We start from the raw sequence: 20528 nt of genomic DNA, 5'->3' as shown, positions 1-20528 counted from the left end.
TAACTTAACCAAGATCACAATACTGGCAGGTTTTGAATAGTATGGTCGTGCCTTATCTTTCTGTTTAATTCATCAGGTCTCTAAATACACTACTAAAAGGGTGTCTGTGCATCTGGGTAGAGATAATTATTAAGTAAAACTGTCAATTCTTACTTTATGTAAACATACTGCAAATACAAAAACAATTTATGCTTTCAAAATGTTAAATAATAGATCCTCTGTTAAAAAGATAAAACCAAAACTACACTATGGGAGCTAAAACATTATGCAACTTCTGTCTTTATGCTAATATTTGAAATCCAATTACAGAAGGCACTGTGTTGTTTTGACAGAGGAAGTAAAAGATTCAAAATTACAATCTTTTTTTTGAAATAATGTTTCAAATTTCCCCATGACAACTTAGCCCTGCCTCGTTCCTAGATAAACACTAATCACTTCTGAAGTAACTTCCTCACAGTATCACAGCAGTATTCACTTCCCCACTCCCCAAATACATACGTGCAGAAAGAAAATGAAGCCTTGGATCTGTAACATAATTACAAACTATTGCATTAGTACTGAATCCATCTCCCATTAAGAGCGGGAACATGCCTCAAATATTATTTTATTGAAATGGTCGATTTGAAATTTTCATTATTTAACAAGTTTGGATATTGCAATAGCTAGGATACATTAGCAGAGAATTTGCCTACAAAGTGACGGTTTAATCTAAATCAACTGACTGGCAACTCTAAAGAACAGCACTGTGTTTCAACAATTCAAGTTTGCCAACAACATCCTCTTAAACCGCTTCCAGGTACACTAAAAGGACATCCAACTATATGTTAAATCTCACTGCAAGTCAGCAGGATTTTAGTCTCAAAAATAATTCAGGCAGTTAAATGGGACTTCTACATCTTAAATTCCTTCAGCTTTAGATAGCTAAGTAGCAATCAATACTTTTTTTTTTTTCTGAAATGAAATTTGTATTCCAAACTTCCACAATTACTAGCTTTACTAAAGTTATTCCAAGGGTTTAGAAGGAAATAGGCTCAGTACTACACCTAACCATAAAAGAAAATTAATATAATGAATGTTTGTAATTGTTTCTTTTTTCTTCCCACCTTCATTTTTTCATATAGCTCAACAAGTGTGTATTAGTCTCTAAACATGCACAACACCCAAATATCAAGCACTAAAACTCAAGAAAGATGCAAAATGTATGAAAAAACAAAGAATAAGTGAAAGTTAATTTGCATATGGCTCAAGTATGGTAAATACTCATGGCAAATTTTAAATGCTAACAAGAACTGTACACCTAGAAACTGTTTCTGAAAATATTAATTTCATACTATCCAAGTGATGAAAATTAACTGCAATCAAGAAAGCTCCAGGTTAAGAATCACCATAAGCAGAGGAGTTCTATTTGCTTTAATCAATTTAACTTTAGGCAAGAGGATAAACACAGAAGCAAACATATGCATACTTTGCTCAACTGGCAGTCAGAGTATCTCAAATTCTTTGTATGTCTCAAGCATGTAACTTATTAAAATGAACCAGAAATTTGGGTGGTATGTGGAAATAATGTTCAGAACCAACATCTGACATTTTTTCTCAACTCTAGAAAAATCAGGTTTTTCCCCATTTACTCCTATCTAAAATGAAAAAACATTACTGAATAATTTTATTACTGCTAAATCTTCATATTATACTTCACCTTTCCGAGCATTCTTCCAAGAAAGTAGTAATGTCGAGCATAAGAGTCTCCAACAAGCATCTGTGCAGCAGGATTAGGATAAAGAAGTCCCTCATTGGTGGTCTTAAAAAATCCCTGGTTAGGGTTAAACCCTGATTTAAGTAGTTCATTCAGAAATTCTCTGAAAATTCCACCACCATCAATACCAGCTTCATCAAGACCATGTGCATTAAGTAAGTGAACACGAATGCGCTTTTTTAAATCAGGTTCTGCAGAGAAAGGAGAAAGACAAACTCAGATACAGCTATCCACTTGAACTTTGTTTAGATTAAAACCACATAACTACACATACAAATATATCGACACTAACTTTATATAAAAAAAAAAATGAACCAATAGCTAAAATCTATTACTGGCTTGAGTTTTGGAATATTTAGTATATAAAACTCACTTTGTAATACAAGGGATCTTGCTTTAAGTCATCAAAAGATGGAGTGGAAGAACACTTAAGCAGAGGGAGAAAAAAGCCCTACAAAATATTTTAAAAAAACCCAAGAATAATTTGAAAATTCTATGTATGTAAAAAAGTTGTGAATGTAAGGTTCAACTTTTTCCTGTCTGTCAATAAGCACTGCATTCCCCTAGAGGGCCTGACTGTTTAGCTACACCATTAAATACTATTTGAAATTTAACGTAGTACTTTTGATACTTTGGACTCATTGCTACGTCATGTAACTCCAGTGAGGAAAGTGTGGTAAAGATAGACATGTTCTGAAGGCAGGTGTTCTGCTTGTTTCTTAGGAGGCTGCCACTTGAGAAAGCAAGCAATATTTAGCCACTGAACTATATATACATAACAAGGAAGGAGGACCTTTTCACTCAATTCACTGAATGCTTCCAAAGATCTAACGAAATATACAGCTTTTATGTAAACTCTTGCATCTCCTAAGCTTGCATCCCAGCAAATTAGACAGTAATAAACCAGTAACAATAAAACTTTCTACTGCTTTCATGTGCTACTAATGCAATACATTATGGATGGACAGCTGGTGTTCATGAAAAAGACTTCAGCACTCCATAGCAACAGAATTTCTCCTGAACCACCAAGTGTCTTATGCACTCCCATTAGCAAATGCCTCTATGTCTACCAGTAACTTCCCATTTCACACTCAGCTGTTTCTAAAAATTACGTATTCTTCACTCAAGTGAAACGCTCTCTTGCACAAAAATTCTGCGGGCTGGAAATAGAGGACAGCCATTTTTAGCCACAGGCACTGCAATAGGTCCACTCACCACCATTCAAAACAAGAAGACAGAACACTGGCAAGAGAGTCTCAGGCACACAAACATTCTTTGTCTGGAGACTCCTGAGATACTGAGCATTAATGTTAAAACTTTTATATATGGAAAATGTTGGTTTAGTGCTTTTTGGGGCCTTATGAAGCAAACTGGTTAAATGTCTCTTAATCTGTGTACTGACAACCACATTTATAGCAAGGGGAGAAAAACGGTCCTAAAACAAATTCACATCTCAAAACAGGTGACCAGCTAGAGGTGGACCCCAAGTTAGTGCCATCTCTGAAAAGTTCAGTTCAGTTTTATAACTCGTACAGCTAGAACATAACTAAACTGCTGCTGGAGTCCACTGGAGGCTATTATGAATATTTCAGTCACAGGGGAAAAAAAAAACCAACAGAGAAATGCTTGTACATTATTAAGCATATGACACCAAAAAAAAAAAAAAAAAAAAATTAACCTACAAGATCCAACCTAGTACATTCCTGCTATTCCAAGCCTGTTTTCTTAATGATCTCAGATAAGGAAATACAGAAACATTAACTTTGAACAGCTCTCTTCTCAGGGACAGTAGACAAACTGGATGCCTCTTCCAAATCAATGGTCTTCAGTCTCTCCTAATCAATTCTAGGACCTCATCTATCATCTGTTCAATCTCCCAGATCAATTTTAATCAATTCAGTCTACGGTCTTGAAATTGTGTCTCTTGCAATTTTCAGGAATTTCTGCTCTCCCACTTAGTGCCTGACCTACTCCAGAACTGAAATTATTTTGAAAAATTGTACTGTCTCAGCATTCCATCCGGGTTTTTTTTTTTAAAAAAATAAAGGTCCAACCTTCTAATTTAGTCTTTATTGACTCGAAATAGCACTAGTGCTGCCATAGTACCATACTGGATAGTGCGTGTGTGTGTGTATATGTGTGTCATGCACACATGCAGAAAAACATTTTCAGATTTCAATGGCCAACTACCACTATGGCTTCTCTGTACCTGTAAACAAGACAGAAATCTTCACCTGGAGATTATTCTACTTCCAAATCCCTTGCTACAAGCTTATTGGGTTCTCCCTTGTCACTGTTTTATGAGTAATTTTCTTCCTAACAAAAAGCTGATAACATTATCTGGAACTATATACATGTATATGCAAGTAAATTTTGTATTAATACAAAAGCTCTTTTTGCTGAAGAGACGAGACTTGACAGAACAGCTTGGACAGGTTGGAAGAGACCTCATATGATCCAAAATCCCTACACTGAAAGCAAGGCCAATTTCCAAGTTAGATCAGGATGCTCAGTGCCTTGGTCTATTTGAGTTCTTCACTGACAGAGATTTCACAGCCTCTCTGGAGAGCCCATGTCAGTGCTTAACAAGTCTCACTGAAACGTTTCTTATATGTATATATGTATGTCCAAGTAAAAATTTCCCTTGCTGCTACACATCACCACTGCACCTAATCAAACTGGTTTCTGCAACCTCCCAGTTGCAGTGAAGTTACAGCTTCTTCTCATATGCCATGTGCTTCAGTCCTCTGTATCACCTTGGTGGTCTTCTGCAGGACACATTGTTGTATGTTAATGTCTTTTTTTGTACCAGGATGTCCAAAGTTGACACATATAATTGGTGCTGAAACTGTGAGCTATGTTCTTGCTAATACAGCCCAACATGCAGTACACTTTCATCCCATAAAGGGGAACTCTTTATTTGTTCAATTTGTTGGCCACTAGGAACCCTGGGGTCCTTTAATGAAAACAGCCTTCTAGACAGTCAATGCTCAGTCTGTACTGCTGCATGACGTTGTAACAGCCCAGGTAGATGATCTAGCTTTGGTCTTTCCTAAACTTCATGAAGCTTCTGTAAGCCCTTTTCTTCACTCTGTTGAGGGCCACCTCAGTGGCAACCTGACCTTCCAGTATATTGACTACTCCCCTCAATTTCATATTGCCTGTGACCTTGCTTCAAAAGTGGCTGCTCATGGCTTGGATGGGCACACACTTCGCTGGGTAAAAACTGGCTGGATGGCCGGGCCCAAAGAGTTGTGGTGAACAGAGTTAAATCCAGTTGGTAGCCGGTCATGAGTGGTGTCCCCCAGGGCTCGGTTTTGGGGCCACTCCTGTTTAACACCTTTATTGATGATCTAGACGAGGGGATCGAGTGCACCCTCAGTCAGTTTGCAGATGACACCAAGCTGGGTGGGAGTGTTGATCTGCTCGAGGGTAGGGAGGCTCTGCAGAGAGACCTGGACAGGCTGGAGCCATGGGCTGAGCCCAACTGGAGGAGTTTCACTAAGGCCAAATGCCGGGGGCTGCACTTGGGCCACAACAACCCCCAGCAGCGCCACAGGCTTGGGGAGGAGTGGCTGGAGAGCTGCCAGTCAGAGAGAGACCTGGGGGGGTTGATTGACAGCCGGCTGAACAGGAGCCAGCAGGGTGCCCAGGGGGCCAAGAAGGCCAATGGCATCCTGGCTTGTGTCAGCAATAGCGTGGCCAGCAGGGACAGGGAAGGGATCTTACCCCTGGACTCGGCACTGGTGAGGCCACACCTCGATTCCTGTGTTCAGTTTTGGGCCCCTCACTACAAAAAGGACATTGAATGACTCGAGCGTGTCCAGAGAAGGGCAACGAAGCTGGTGCAGGGTCTGGAGCACAGGTGGTACGGGGAGCGGCTGAGGGAACTGGGGGTGTTTAGTCTGGAGAAGAGGAGGCTGAGGGGAGACCTCATCGCCCTCTACAGCTCCCTGAAATGAGGGTGCAGAGAGCTGGGGATGAGCCTCTTTAACCAAGTAACAAGTGATAGGACAAGAAGGAATGGCCCCAAGTTGCACCAGGGAAGGTTTAGACTGGATATTAGGAAGCATTTCTTTACAGAATGGGTTGTTAGGCGTTGGACTGGGCTGCCCAGGAAGGTGGTGGAGTCCCCATCCCTGGAGGTGTTTAAGGTTGACTTAGTGCTGACAATTATACAGTGACATCTCCTGATTCGCCTTTAAAACTTTCCAAAACTAGGAGAACATAATTTGTACTTAATTTAAAAGAGATAGATAATCGAAGTGTATCTCTTTCAGGTAGCTAAAGTTGTAAACACAGGTACTGAAATACAAAATTCTATTTATAAATAGAATAGTATCTTTAATACTACCTTAGTAAAGGAAATTTAGAAAAGGTATGGTTTCCAGTAATTTTATAGAAACAAAGAAGATCAACATCTCTACTTCTTCCTCTCTAAACTAGCAGTTCTCCAGGAGGGAATTTAGATGGCACAACAGGTGATATTCACATGGCAAATCTCAAGTATTTGTCAAATATTCTTTTTCTATGCAAAAATACCATATAACTAACAAGGACTTTATTTCGATGGGCTTTATCTACATTGGAATTTTGGCTTCTAGAGCAGCCACTCACACAGATTGACACTAAGGCATGATTTTATGTAGTAAAATACGTACTATTGCATACTATCGCTACAAAGTGCACTGCATTATCCTTATCAGCCACACTGCACCTAACAAATCCTGTGCAGCCTAGATATATTTGTTGACACAGATTACCAAAGCAGATAATATCTAATGAACTACATAGATAAGTATGCAAAGTAGTTATTTGGACAAGTAAATGGGAAGAAAAGCCCCATAAAAGTAGGTTTGAACTAAGGAAGGGTGTGTTACAGGGTGAGACTGCAATAATAAGAAAGTGGATAGGAATTACTTTACACAAAAATGAGGAAATTTATCTTTTTAAGAACTTTCACACCTCAGAGCTGATATTCTTTTACATCCTACTCAAGTAAGCAAAATGTAACTATATGGTAAGAAAAGTTAAATGTTATAAACAAGCTGATGATAACTTAATTGTAAACCTACCATTTTCAGGAGAAAGTTTATCATAAGCATCTTCATAAATATAATTTCTTCTGATAGTGACATTAATTCCATCCAAAAATGGCCCATCTCCTTGAACTTCTTGTTTATCAGCATAGATCAGTCTTTGGAAAATCTGTTAAAATGAGTGAAAAAAGAACTCGTGTCATTGTGCAGATCTAAATATTCAATGAGAGACGGTTATTCACTACTGTCCTTTGAGTTGCTTCTGGGTACCCATTTTCAAGTGATTTGTCTTCTCTCTCATTGAACTGAAGAAACATAATACAGAGCCATGTATACGTCCCAGGGGAGGAAAGAAGAGGATACAGACAAGCAAAAACCTTTTTCATGCTAAGATATCATCCTCAGTTCTTTCTATGTATTGAGGCATATCTACAGACACTGTGTGAGTGATTCCAGTTTCCTCTCCCTAACTTTCAGAGTTCTGAAATGCAGAGTATTCAAAAACAAAGGGAAAAATTCACAAGAATATTTTCCACACACAGAGGCTATCCTCAATACTAATAAATAATTTTTTGTCACTTTTGTAATGCTTAGGAAGGAACATTCTCAGTAATGAGAAGTTAGGTATCAGTTCTCCTCTCAGGAGCAGTGAGCAAGTAACTCAAAGCAAAACAGTGGATAGCACTGCCATATTAAACAAAGAACCACACCAATTAAAAAAATAATGCCAGCAGCTGAAGTACAAATTGAAGTTCAAATTGTCCCTTTGCAAGTCTTCACAACAGGAACCTGTTACAGTTCATCTGAGGAGTAACTGTAGCTACCTGGGTTTCTACGCCAAGATGCAGCATGGGAGGGGGTTGCCTAATGTATAATAATGGTCAAGATACCCTCAATCCAGGGAGTGTCTGTTTACTACATCTTCTCTTGCATCTTTCCTATATTCAATAAACAGTTCAGTACATTTTGTAAGGGATGTAATCTCCCAAAAATATCACAAACTGCTTCCTTAACTAAGAAGATTAAACATCCTTAGAGACTCTTACTTAAAAACAACAAATTTACCATGAAAGAGCAAAATCTGAAAACAGCAGACAAAGCTAAAATAAGGTCTCACATCTACTGTTTCTATGGACAATGGTAGGTAGTGAAGAAGATGCTCTCCAACCAAGAAGATTACAGTGTAGACAAAGCCAGATTCTTCCCTAAAGTACACAGGAGGAAGACAAGAGAAAAATAGTCCTAAGCTGCAGAAAGAGAAATGTTGAATAGACATAATGAAAAAAAAATTCATGAGAGTGATTAAGTATTGGAAGAGGTTGCACAAAGAGTCTGCAAAATCTCCATCTTTGGAGATAGTCAAAACTCATCTGGACAAGTCCTTGAGCATCCTGACCCAGCTCTGAAGTTACTCCTGTATGAGGAAGGATGTTGACTAGAGTACTTCCAGAGGTCCCTTCTGACCTAAATTTTTCTACATTTCTATGACATCAAGACACACAGACAACTTCTTTTTATGTACAGGGCATGAGAATATGCTTACCACCATTCTCTTTCCTGAAGCATGGCTAGATATGGTTTATTAACTATTATTACACAGCACCAGATGGAAAGAATCTCTTGGAGGTGTATCTCATAGAAAATTGTTCTTCATACAGTCTGGACTCCTACATAATCCAGTGTTCATGCATGTTAGTCCTGAAAATAAGAACCCTAACACATAACTGAAGCATTTATAATGACTTCAGACTAAAACATGGAAAAGTAAGCAATGCTGACTGAAATACACACCACAGAAAGTAACATCACCATAGGCAAGCTGATGGAAGTATAGCTTAAGTAAGAACCGAGGTGTTTGATATAAATTGGATTCATTACCTCCCACATGTAAATATCAGACTGAAAGGTGCACACCAGTGTGCCTTAAGGCTAAAGAGAGTAACATGCCCAGGAGTCAGAGGGCTGAAGAGCCGACCATGAAACTGGATTCAGTAATTTGTAAGGGTATCTGGTAATTCAAGGTAAAAATCTCATGCACAAGTCAGAAAATGAAAGGACACATGGAACAACGCACACATGGAAGCAGCACTGAGCTGTACTACCACATTCAATTGCAGCATAGATGACAGCTAGTCAAATTAAAAAAACAACAACAACAAAATTTAAAAAAAAAGAGAAACCAAACCAAAAAAAAACCACCAGAACAAGATAAGGTATCTTCTCTTATTACAAGTTGTTTTGCAAGGACAGTGGGACACTTCAAAAGGATGTAGACTCCCATTATTACACAACAAGGACCGTATTTGGTCCAAACAGTAGTAAAAGAGCATCTCCTCTTTGAACTATATAAAAGAAGGATAAAACTATACACAGAACAAGCTCTCACTGAACTGCTGCTTCATTTTTTGTGATAAAACCAAACAAGGTTTTATGAATTCCAGAAACTTAACATATATGTATCTCTACATAGCTCTACTAAATCATAACATAGAGATCCTTGCTTGAGGTCACTTCCAGTTCTTTCCCTGTAACCCTAGCGCAATATCACCATACGGTATTAAGATGTTTTGTTAGAACAACTGCTTAATTGAAGCCTGGAAAAAACACTCCTTTTCTACCAAAGCTGTCACTGTCTTTTTTGACAAATACTAATTTACTTTCCCTATGAACTATGCTTCACTCCGTTGATGGCATCTTGCAACTTAGCGTTTCCAAGACAATTCAAGGAGTAGTTTTTAAGTAACTGACACTGTTGACAACAAAAGCAGCTCAGAAAAAAAATGTACATAACAGATTAATAGCTTTAAAAAAAATATATGACGCAATCTGAAATAGGTAATAGAACTAACAATTACATGCTTAAAATCTAGAAAACATTCAAAAGCAAATCCAATAGTACAAGAATCTTGCAAATTTTAAATTACATGCTCTACTCATATTCAGCTACTCAGCTATGAATGCAGAAATTTAATCTCTAGGCATTAATTTTCTCAAAATGGACATCCATCATCTCATTCTCAGTAAATCCACCCACTGCACAAAGGTCTCTAGTCTTGACCTTGCAATCTGTTTATTACAGATACACAACTAGTTAGTGCTCTGCTTACCACAAGAGGGTGCAATCATGTAGATCAATCACTGAGTAAGGACTGCAGTTTATTATAAACATACAACTGCTCCAATATATCTTGGAATACATGTTTTTAATTTTAATGCAATTATTATAAAGGATAATGTAGCTAGTAAAAGAAGAGAAAAGTAATTAACTTCAAATGTTCAGTTGCCACGAGTACTGAAGAAACACAGTATGGCCTGTCATACCCTTCTGTAGGGAAACAACGCAGTTTCTACTTAACTAAGCACTCTTTTTACACTTACTGAAAATAAAACTAAAAAACCAATTCCATATTAAATGAAAAATTAGGTACCTTTACTCTTTCTTCAAAAGGAACTACAAAAGGCAGCTCTGTCAGAATTGCAAGTTGTCGTTCTTCAGATACAGAAAGAGGTGCTGGCTCCAAACCCACTTGAAATAGAAATAATAATTTTTAAATTTTTGGAAAGAACCTTCTTTAAACAGCGCGCTTTTTTGTATCAAGTGACTCAATTTACATTGTATAGAAACACATACATTAAAATAGTTTATTTACTAAACAGTCACACAAAGCCTTACCTTTCCTTAGTTTCTACAGACAAACTACAGGAAACATAAGTAATGAAAACACTGAAAACAATGTGTATAAAAATAAGTACTCGTGTATTTTTTATTTTATTTAGAAGAAATTTTCTTATTACCGATGTTTTAATTTTTCACTTAAGGAAAAATACATAATAGAATACAATGAAGAAGTTTTAAGTAATTAGAGAACATTCATTGCAGAAATACACAATATTCCCATCCCAATGATCGTAACAGTTATTGTGCTTTCAACTATAACATTTACTTTCAAACAAATCTTTTTAGTTAGACAATCTAAAAATTAAATCAAATCTAATGAAACCAACAGAAAGATAACATTTGTTCCAGAGGGGGTTTTTTTCTCCCAACATCAAGTTCACAGTGATCACATTAATTCCTAGTCACTGCAGAAATAGTGGAAAGAACATCAAGAAATTGTATAATGTGCTTACGAAAACAATATTAGAAAACAATTTAAGAAACCACAGCAACAGAGAGACTCAGTTGCATGCAGTTTCCCAAGCTACCATGCAGCTCCTTTGAACCTTCTTATACCCACAGAGGATGTTTTTAGGAAACAACTCAACTTTAGGTGATGCACAGTAGAAATCACAAACCTGTTCTAACTTCAGGGGAAGAAACTCAGTTGCTGAGCATGTACCTGACTGTAAACTATTAACTGCAGAAAAAAAAAAAAAAGGTATTGCTCACTGACTAGACACTGTGGTTAAAGGTCCACCTAGCTTCAGTCTACAGAGGAAACAAAGCCCACAGCTCCTTAGCTGTTTCATTTTCATGTTTAATAACCACTTTATTGAAAAAAGACTCCAGAGTCTAGACTATTTATAGACCACATTGCAAAATGGGAGCAAATGCTTCACTTTATTACCCAGTCTGAGAAGTTTATGATGACAGTTTCAAATTTTTCGTTTGGCTCCTACCTGTGGTGACTAGCATTCCTTCTGCAACTGGACATCACTTCAATGTTCTTTTTTTTTATTTTTACTCCACAAAGCACCTTAAGCAGGGATATTTTAAGCACCAATTTAACATGACATAACCCAAAACATCACTATACTTGATGAATATTCATTTGGGGCAGGTTTCAACATTGCAACCCTTTGGAATTTCTGATAAAATGCTTATCTGTGATTACCTTTATTTACTTAGTAAACATTTTTAATTAAAGTCAATGTATGTAGCCTATTAAGCTAACAGTTAAAAGCATTTTAAGTAAAAAGAGCATGTACAGCAAAGGTAAACTACTACATGACTTCGACAGTTCAATTATTCCACTCAATTAGTCAACTTTATCTGCATTTCTCCATCACAGCTTCTTTCTTTAAAGAGAAATATGGGATGGAGTCATCAATACAGAGGGCATTTAGAACTCAGGAGTCTGCCATTTAAGTAAATGAAAAAGCACAAATAAACATGACCATATGTGATTCAGCAGTACTTTCATGCTAATTGGCTTTAACCCATATGGAGTCAAGAAGGATTAAACAAGTCATGTGCACATTGTTACCTGCTTGTTTTCACACATTCATGTTGACTGTACTTTTTTTAGCCTGATTTCATATGATAAGAGGCTTACATGAACACACTGTGTCATCTTTCCTCCCCATCTTGCCTCCAACACACCTTTTGAGGTAATCAGCTGAATTTTAACTTTGACAGAAAATAGGAGACTCAAAAATACCGAGTTTTGTGAAAATTTTCAACTGGACAGAGAAGATAAATTCCTTTAGTGACCTGCTTACAGAAACAAGGAAAGCTCAGTTATCTGCTCTGTTCAGTGTGTCAGTTTTTCTGACAGCCCACCAAGAAAAGAAGGGCATGTAGCTGGCTCTGCACCAACCACAGCATGTGCATTCCTTATTCACCAACTGCCTAGACCAAGGCAACTAATGAAATGGAGAGAACTGGTACTATTATTGGAAGGAAGACAAGGGAGAGAGCTCAAGATACTGTATGTATTAAGGGGAAAGAGACTAGTAGACTAGTAGCATGGGGGAGAATCTGGAAGTAATAAACATGGAACAGGCCTGACAGTGAAGAACATCACAACAGTATAGCTGTCAATAGCCATGTAGGTCAGTGGAAGAAACAGGCATTACTGAAGTAGAGTCCATAAGGTATACAGGATACAGGCCTGTTGAAGCCTAGCAATTCTGCTAAAACACCTGGTTTTAAGGCTTTATATTATCAATCACTTAGAATGGGCAATTTCCAAAGAGAAGACTAAACTAGAAAAATATTCAATTCAAAATTCTGAGGCGTACTTACATTGGACCAACTAGTTGTTATCCAGCAACTAGACTAATAAGGTAATCAAAGCAAACTTATACCATTATAGCTATTCAAATTAAAAAATATCATTATAAGAAGTCCTTAGGTTTCAGCCTTGGACAAAGCCCTTAATTCCGTATAACCCTATGGCAGGATTCAAAGGCTACAGTCTTCTCTAAATGATCTACTGTACCTGGCTAAGATACTCAAACAGACTACATCATCTTGAAAGAGACTATGGAGTCTCATAGATGAATAATTTTTCTGCTTAAAGGTCCCATTTTTAATTCATTATTACATCTTCACAATTATTTGTGATTTAATGATTATTTTACCTGAGCATAGCAAAGTAAAATTCTAGAATAGCGAAGCTACAAAGGTACAAAAAGCTGAAAGAAACAGACTGTATACATGAGAAAGCATATTGGCAGAACCAAACTAGGGTAAATTTACTCTAATTCCTAAGTTGGTCCAATTCTCTCATCTTTCTTTGGAAGTTTCTTAGAGTCCAGATACTTTAATACAAGGGGTTAAGTTTCTGCCTTATCTAAATAGAGACAATATTTATAAACAATAATTAATACTTATCGTGGTACCTAAAGCTTGTTTGCTGCAGTTTAACATATAATAAAGAGGTTTGTTTATAGTATACAGTAAAAGCAAAGCCTCAATGCTTTACATCTTCTGCAACTTTATTAATGTATCTTATGCAACTGCTTCTCATATATATTAATATACACATTTTTAAAAGATATCATTTGTCCACCTTATCATTTCTCCTCATCGATGCCAGCAGAAGCTTGGGAAAGATTTTGTACGCTCAATATTCTAAAGACATACACAGACGTGTGTATACAAGTACCCCTTTTTTTAAATATCTGAAACAAAAGGTTTTGCCTATCATTAAGATCATATACAGAATACTCAACCAAGGTCCAGAAAAGGTACATTTTCTCTGCGTAAGGCCAACTGTTATTCTTAGTAAAGCAAAAATTGCATATACAGTGTATTACCATCCAAAGTAGATTGCAATGGTCCTATTCTTCCCATTCTTCTGACTCTCCAGACATGTCTAGCAGACGGCACATACAGCTGCGTAACCTAATAAATTAACAGTATTTTACAGTTAAACATCATCTAATTACCTATTACAATTTACTATTACATAGTAAATGCATAAAATTGTCACATCCAGGAGTGTGTCTGAATGCCTAAGTATCTTAATTTCTCATCAATCCTTATACCTTAAAGCCGAGCTGCAAAATTAACAACACTATAATATGACATCTATGTATCATTTAAAGGTACCATACAATGTTACATTAAATTCTGGTAGTTTAGATACTAGAGAAGCTGAGTTGAGTTTTGAGATGTCAAATCCTGTTCATTTTGTACTTAGAATCAGGTTAGCATCACAGTTTAAGACTACTACTACTACTTTCTCTAAGTTGTGTAGGCACTTTTTCATATGAACTATAAAGAACTGTCACAGAGAGAAAGTGAAATCTTGAACACAAGGCAAGCAAATGTGCAATCATCAAAGATAAACAGAAGAGCTCACTGTTAACCATTCTGTGCAAAACTTCCAACTGTTAAGGCATCTAATAGTGCAAGGCAGTCTGAGGTGTAACTAGTTTTCTAGGATCCAAGTTTCACTGATTCAAAGGATGCACTTACACCTTCATATTAGCATTTTCTTTTGCACGTACACTTTTTAAGCTCAATGTGATTTTTGTCAAAAGCTCTTAGGAAAAAAAAAAAAGTACTTTCTAGGTGAGGTAAGTACAGAAAATGCTACCGAATTTTCTTTTATTTTGGAAGAGAATTTTGAGGGGTTTTCCCCCACTATAGAGCAATTCTTTTATTTAGCATTTTTATTATGAGAAGTACTTAAAATAACTAGAAAATAAAATGCAACAAAATGCTACCAGATTTTCAATTTTCCTCTGCTGTAAGTGCAGATGACTTACACTGTCACACTGTAGAGTGAGTTCCACATTATGGATTGAAAATGCGATTTAACATAAAAATTTCTTAACAGATGCAAGACTTTAGAGAAAAGCAGCATTACTCCAGGTCTTAAACTACACTAAATCTGTGCAATATTAACATCACTGACACTGTCAGGAATCAAACACTTTACCATTGAAACTTTGGCACCTGTAAGGCTACATGGAAAAAGGATATTACCTTATCTGCTTTAATATTTTCTTGTTCTGAGAGCCAGTGATTTGGTGGGCAGAAATTTCTCCTTGTATCTCTAGATTTCAACATTTTCACTAAGTTTGTGATGACCTAGGTGTCAGAAACACATACATTCAATATACATTTACACTCTGAACAAAACTGTATAATCTACAAGCAAAAACTTATCAAAATGTCAGTAATATATGAAATTGTTACTTATTTTTAACTTAGAAAACCTTACGCTTATACTTACATACCTTAAAATGTGGGTAAGTAATTGGCGTTCACTTTTAAGTCATCAAAAAAATTGGCTTATTCCAAAACCTAATAATTAGGACTACCTAGACCAAGTAATCCTAGGACTACCCTGCACACCTAAAAAGTTGTATAGCACTTCAGGGAAGCCTAAACAAATCATTACCAGCATTATATTACTTATTTTTAAAAAGTAATACCTAACCAGGTAGTTTATACAATGGTCTTTTATACAGTTTTTATTTTCGCTTATGTAGGTTTCCAGAAATTAAATGTGTGAATAAGATACATGTTTTAGAAGAGCAAACTATATAGCTACTCTTTACTACCTCTCATTCCAGAGCTGAGATTCGGAACAATTTGGCTGATTTGTAGGTTTTCTTTGTTCAAAAGAAGAAGGATTCTTAAATTTCTGTGCATCGTTTTTCAAGGAAAATGCTCAACAGAAGAATGGAACTTTTGCTTGCCATCTCAAGACAAAGGTCACATGTATCACTCCACACTAGGCAAATCTGAGAATCAACTAATAAACAGTGGGTATTTCTGCCTATAGTCAATAAACTAGCCAGCAGAAGACTATGTGATGTGCTTCTCAACAGCCAAACTGCATAAAAGCCAACACCAAGTTCAGAAAGTAGAGAAGGGGAGGGCAGAAGCATTAAATTGGTAGCAAAACATAACAGCAAAAGTTTCATCTCTAAAGAACATGAAAAACTAATTACTTCTGGTTGCTGCATGAACAAACTAAAGCATTTCCAGCTAAAGGTGCCTCAGATAAATAAGTATCTGCTGATGGTACCACCTCACCAGACACTGAGGTGATTACCCATGTGAAAAAAAGAAATGCTGGTATTTTTGAGGGTAAATGTCTATATGGGAAAAGACTCTACAGGCTCCATTTCATGTCAATGACGATCCTGTTAGCGTTTCAAAGCTGGCTAGAGAAATAAAGATCATCTCATCCAGAAGTAGCTAACAATTTATTAAATTAACTGTACCCTCAAAGTTCTTGTCTCTATTAAAACAGACCCTTGTGTGGCTAGCTCAGTTGTTTATACTGTACAGTAAACTCTATCAGAAGATTGTTAAAGGATCCAACATACCAGATTCAGAAAGTAAAACCACTCCTGAGAAAGGCCTAGCCCAAGCATGACTGAAAGCAGATTACAAGAGGACAACTTCCAGGAAAAGGACAGTGACCAAATAATTCTTCTGGTGATCACAGTAAGCAGCACAAAAAGCACCTACAGTCCTAAAAATGTTATGTGTAGGGCGGCTGGTTATCATTTTGTTTAATGTGCACACATATGCTGTATTACCATAAAGTTATTTACAAACTAGAATGTGTTAGGTAAAAGCCCTTTAGTGTGTTACGTTAGTAAGCCTTTTTCTAACAGAAGGTAAAAGCATTTACTTGAAAACCACCGAGTGGCATAATAAACTTTTGCTTATCAGCTGAACTGTAGTGGGTGATGATGCATACACCCATACTTCGCCCAACCACATTAACTTAAACCACTATGTTTAATTCATTTTTATTCACAAGGAATTCAAATGATGAAAGGTAACTGTAATTATTATAACCATACAGTCAGAAAATGAGAAAACTGAATAGATGACTGGTTTATACACATCTTCGTAACAAAATTGGGGGGCTGAGAAAAATTGTTATCCTCGTCATTAGGGTGTCTTTGCAAATTTAATATTTTTCTTGGCAGTCTCCTCCAATCTGGCGGGGGGGGGGAAAGTAGTAGAGATATCCAGATAACTACTCCATCTCAAGCACAATTGTAATACTTGGTTACATGCCCTCTCTCCAAAGCAGAACCAACTTAGCCCAACACTACATAAAACATAATTAAGTGGAATCAATACATTATTAAATTACTAGCCTAAAAACACATTATCACTGATACAGTGAACAGCAGCCTGTTTTGCAATTTAGGACTACAGCATTTGAAAAATCAATAGAAAAAAAACACACAAAGCTTTTCTGAAGTAATCTTGCTAGAAGACAGTCTTAATGGGCAGGTGTTAAGAGTAACACGGAGTTTAATAGGCCTTCTAAAGGATTCTGTGTCTAGATGCTGCACAAAAGATCTTTTAAGATCCAGTTTGTAAAGTAACATCTTGAATAAGGACAGAACAAAGAACGCTATTAAGGGAACTGTCTGATGACACAGGAATTTTCATCACCTTGCACTGAATTTTATAAGGGCAGGTTAGGCCACTGAAACTCTGTGGTCCCATTACCACTGTATGCAAGAGAAATTTTTAAAAAAGGAAAAAAAAAAACAGAAAAAAATTATCTACATGAAGAACATGCTAATAAAGTATTTTACAAGCAGTTAAAGAATCCTTAAAGGAAGATGAACCAAATTAGGTGAGACTGGAGTTCCTTCTACATAATGAATGGGCACTGAGAACCCTATCAATCCAAACTCAGGACTCCTTTGTAAAATTTTTTATAAGTATGTATTTCATTGAAAGACTCACTTCAATAAATAATATTAATAGGAGGATTTCTTTCTAGTAAAGCACCAAGTGCAAGCAACATTCAAAACTAAAATTCAGTGACCTAATTTCATAGGATTGCTTTAAAGTAGCGAAATAATTCTTTTATTTGACAAAATCCATTTTCATGTAGTCATAGCTTCAGTCCTTCTATGGAATGTCTAACACTTGACTACACTATTCAATATTAAACCAAGCCAAGAAAGGGGGATTCTGCTGAATAAAGACGTTTCCACAAGTAAATATTACCAAAGACTTCCAATCTGTTAGTAAATATGCACATCATTGTCAGCAGTCTCAGTTTTCAGATTTACCACTACCTTGCAGAAGTAAAGCCTATATTTGCATGGATACATATACAAGAATTACATTTCATTTTCCATGCCAATTCCAGTGGCATGGAAAATACGCAAAACAAGTGCGAGAAATAAAAAGAAAAAAATAAATTAAAACATACATGATAGGGAAGGAATGTACTGCCTTCTCTGCTGACAGCTTGCAAAAGCTTTATCAAAGCTAAATCTCTCATATATTTGAGATAGTGTAAAAGAAAGAAAAGTATTTTCTGTATAAATTTATTATTAACTCCTTTAGCTCTGTTTTAATGATTTGGAAGAAGGTATCGCTGCCTGCTTACTGGCAAGAAGTTCTTTTGCAGCTGCCCTCAGGAAAGACTCAGTGCTGTACTGTAGTTGTCTTGATGAGTGAACTTTAGCCATGTTGAATTTTTATCTGTAACAATATGTTTCTGAAGGAAGCTTTGTTATTAGCTACTTTTTCATGTAGAACCAGAGCCTCTGAGATACCCTCAAGATTTACATTTGTAATTCAGCTGATGGGAGACCACTCTGGGTCCTGAAAATAGTAAGAGTACACTGAGTTCAGGCAGTTCCACTGTAAATTTAATTCCTGACTGCCAAAGTGGAACAGAGTAACTCTGGATTTTACAGCTTCCTCAATGACAGCAAAATATTATCAAGTTCACCTGAAATATAAGCAGCTTATAAAGTTTTATTAAATATGACAAACTAAAGAGAAGAAATAGAAGATGGCACAATATAAACTGCATACATAAAAATACCCCTAGCACGCCATCCTTCTTAGAAAATAGACATATTGGGGTTTTCACTTGTGACCTTTAAATCGAAAGTTTATTTGGCAATTTGAAGACAAGTAATTAAATTAAATTGTGCAAACATGTATTAGATCAATCCCTGCAAATTACAAATTCAGTGGTGCATTAGGACTATATTCAATGCAATCAAAACATTATCAGTTACTCTCACTGCTATTAATGCTTATGCGCATAAGTGAAATGTGTTGTAAAATCAGGGAGAATAGGCTGGATAGAGGCTATCTTAGACTTGTAGAATGAATAAGCATTCCTTAATTAGCCCATCAGGTTAAGTGCAAGCCTTAATGGGCCTTTCCTAAAGTCTTGCATGACATCTTTCTCCAAACATGGCCAAGAAGAAAGTTCCATTAGCAATATTAATACAAGCTTAGTTGATCATTTTCATTCAATTAACTTCTTTCAATTAAATAGATAGCTTGACAAAAGCAGTGATAAAAAGACCTGAAGGGACAGCTGATGACTCGAACTGAACATTAGTGCACCAGAGGTCGCCAGTATTAAACAGACTGTAAATCTAGCATTCAATTTGGAAAATGCATTTCTTCTGCTCCCACTTCTTTAATGAGCAATTTTAGCTGACTAGATGTGTTTGCTGCAGAATTTTCATGACAAGTCAAGCACTCCTTTTCAGCAACAGTTATATTAGGTTTTTTCTTGCCAACATTTTCAGCTTCTCTTAACTCATGTCTTAGGTATGATGCCATGGATAAAACTAGCAGAAATACATTGGTAGATATCCAGAAAGAACATACATTAAGTTTACATTTGCTAAGCCAGATTCACCATCCCATTAGTATTCCAGCAAACCCAAAGGAATAGCACGAACAAATTTTAGCAGAACACCAACAAAACCAATACAGCATGGTACCAGTTCAGTGAAGCTTCTAATAGAGAAGTACTTGAGTAAATATATGATTCAGTTAGAATTTCACATCTACATGAAGTCATAATGACATGAGAGTCCAAGTTAAAACCTATAGTCTACACAGTAACTTTTTTATAAACAGGATAAGCAAGAAATTTAACCTAGGAGTTGCCAGGAGAAAAAAAAAATAATTGTTACAGTTATCAGAGTTTAATCACTCAAGGTTTAGCATATATGTTAAAATCTCGTATATTCAGCAGAAGCCTGGAAATTGTATTTAAATATGTTCTAAAAATTCACATAATTTACCTTGAATAACTGGATCCACCTTTTTTGCTCTGTCTGTATACACTGCTGCATTTCCGTATTTTTTGTTACTCCAACACTTCTAAATGCTGCAATATATTCCTCACGAACCTCTGGTTTTGTTTCTGGGTAAGCCAACTTTATGATTCCTAAACATGCATCTCGAAGGCAGCGTGACAATACTACAAGCTCTTCTAGTGTAAAAGGCATCATTGATGATTGTCTTTGACCTACAACTACATAAAGCAGAGGTTTCCTTAAACAATTTTTTTCTTAATCATTTCGTTATTAAAAACAACCCACTTATTTCATTGGAACTTTAGTATTCACACACAAAATCTAAAGGTAGAGAAAACAACCATCACCAAAAAAGAGAATGAATACACATTTATAAAGGTAATCAGGTCTTGTAATTGTTGTTTGCAGTCACAATTACTTTAATTACAATATTCTCTTACTCGCTTTTGTGATTCCTGCTACGTTAAATTTTTATGTTACACTAC

At 36.3% G+C, this 20528-nt stretch overlaps 1 protein-coding gene across 1 annotated transcript in view; it reads right to left on the bottom strand.

Annotated features, from left to right (window-relative positions):
- Positions 1 to 20528, bottom strand: part of UBE3C (ubiquitin protein ligase E3C) — an 80318-nt gene that overhangs the window by 27631 nt on the left and 32159 nt on the right. Inside the window, exons 13-18 of the mRNA XM_074899925.1 lie at positions 20029 to 20261; positions 14954 to 15058; positions 13777 to 13864; positions 10221 to 10318; positions 6829 to 6961; positions 1697 to 1944 (exon numbers count right to left, since the gene is read on the bottom strand). Of these exons, the coding sequence (XP_074756026.1) occupies positions 1697 to 1944; positions 6829 to 6961; positions 10221 to 10318; positions 13777 to 13864; positions 14954 to 15058; positions 20029 to 20261 (905 nt within the window). The remainder of the gene's footprint in view (positions 1 to 1696; positions 1945 to 6828; positions 6962 to 10220; positions 10319 to 13776; positions 13865 to 14953; positions 15059 to 20028; positions 20262 to 20528) is intronic.

The sequence above is a fragment of the Athene noctua genome, chromosome 2, assembly GCF_965140245.1.
Source record: "Athene noctua chromosome 2, bAthNoc1.hap1.1, whole genome shotgun sequence".
Lineage (NCBI taxonomy): Eukaryota > Metazoa > Chordata > Aves > Strigiformes > Strigidae > Athene > Athene noctua.
The sequence above is the reverse complement of the archived record's forward strand: the minus strand, read 5'-3'. Positions and strand labels throughout refer to the sequence as shown.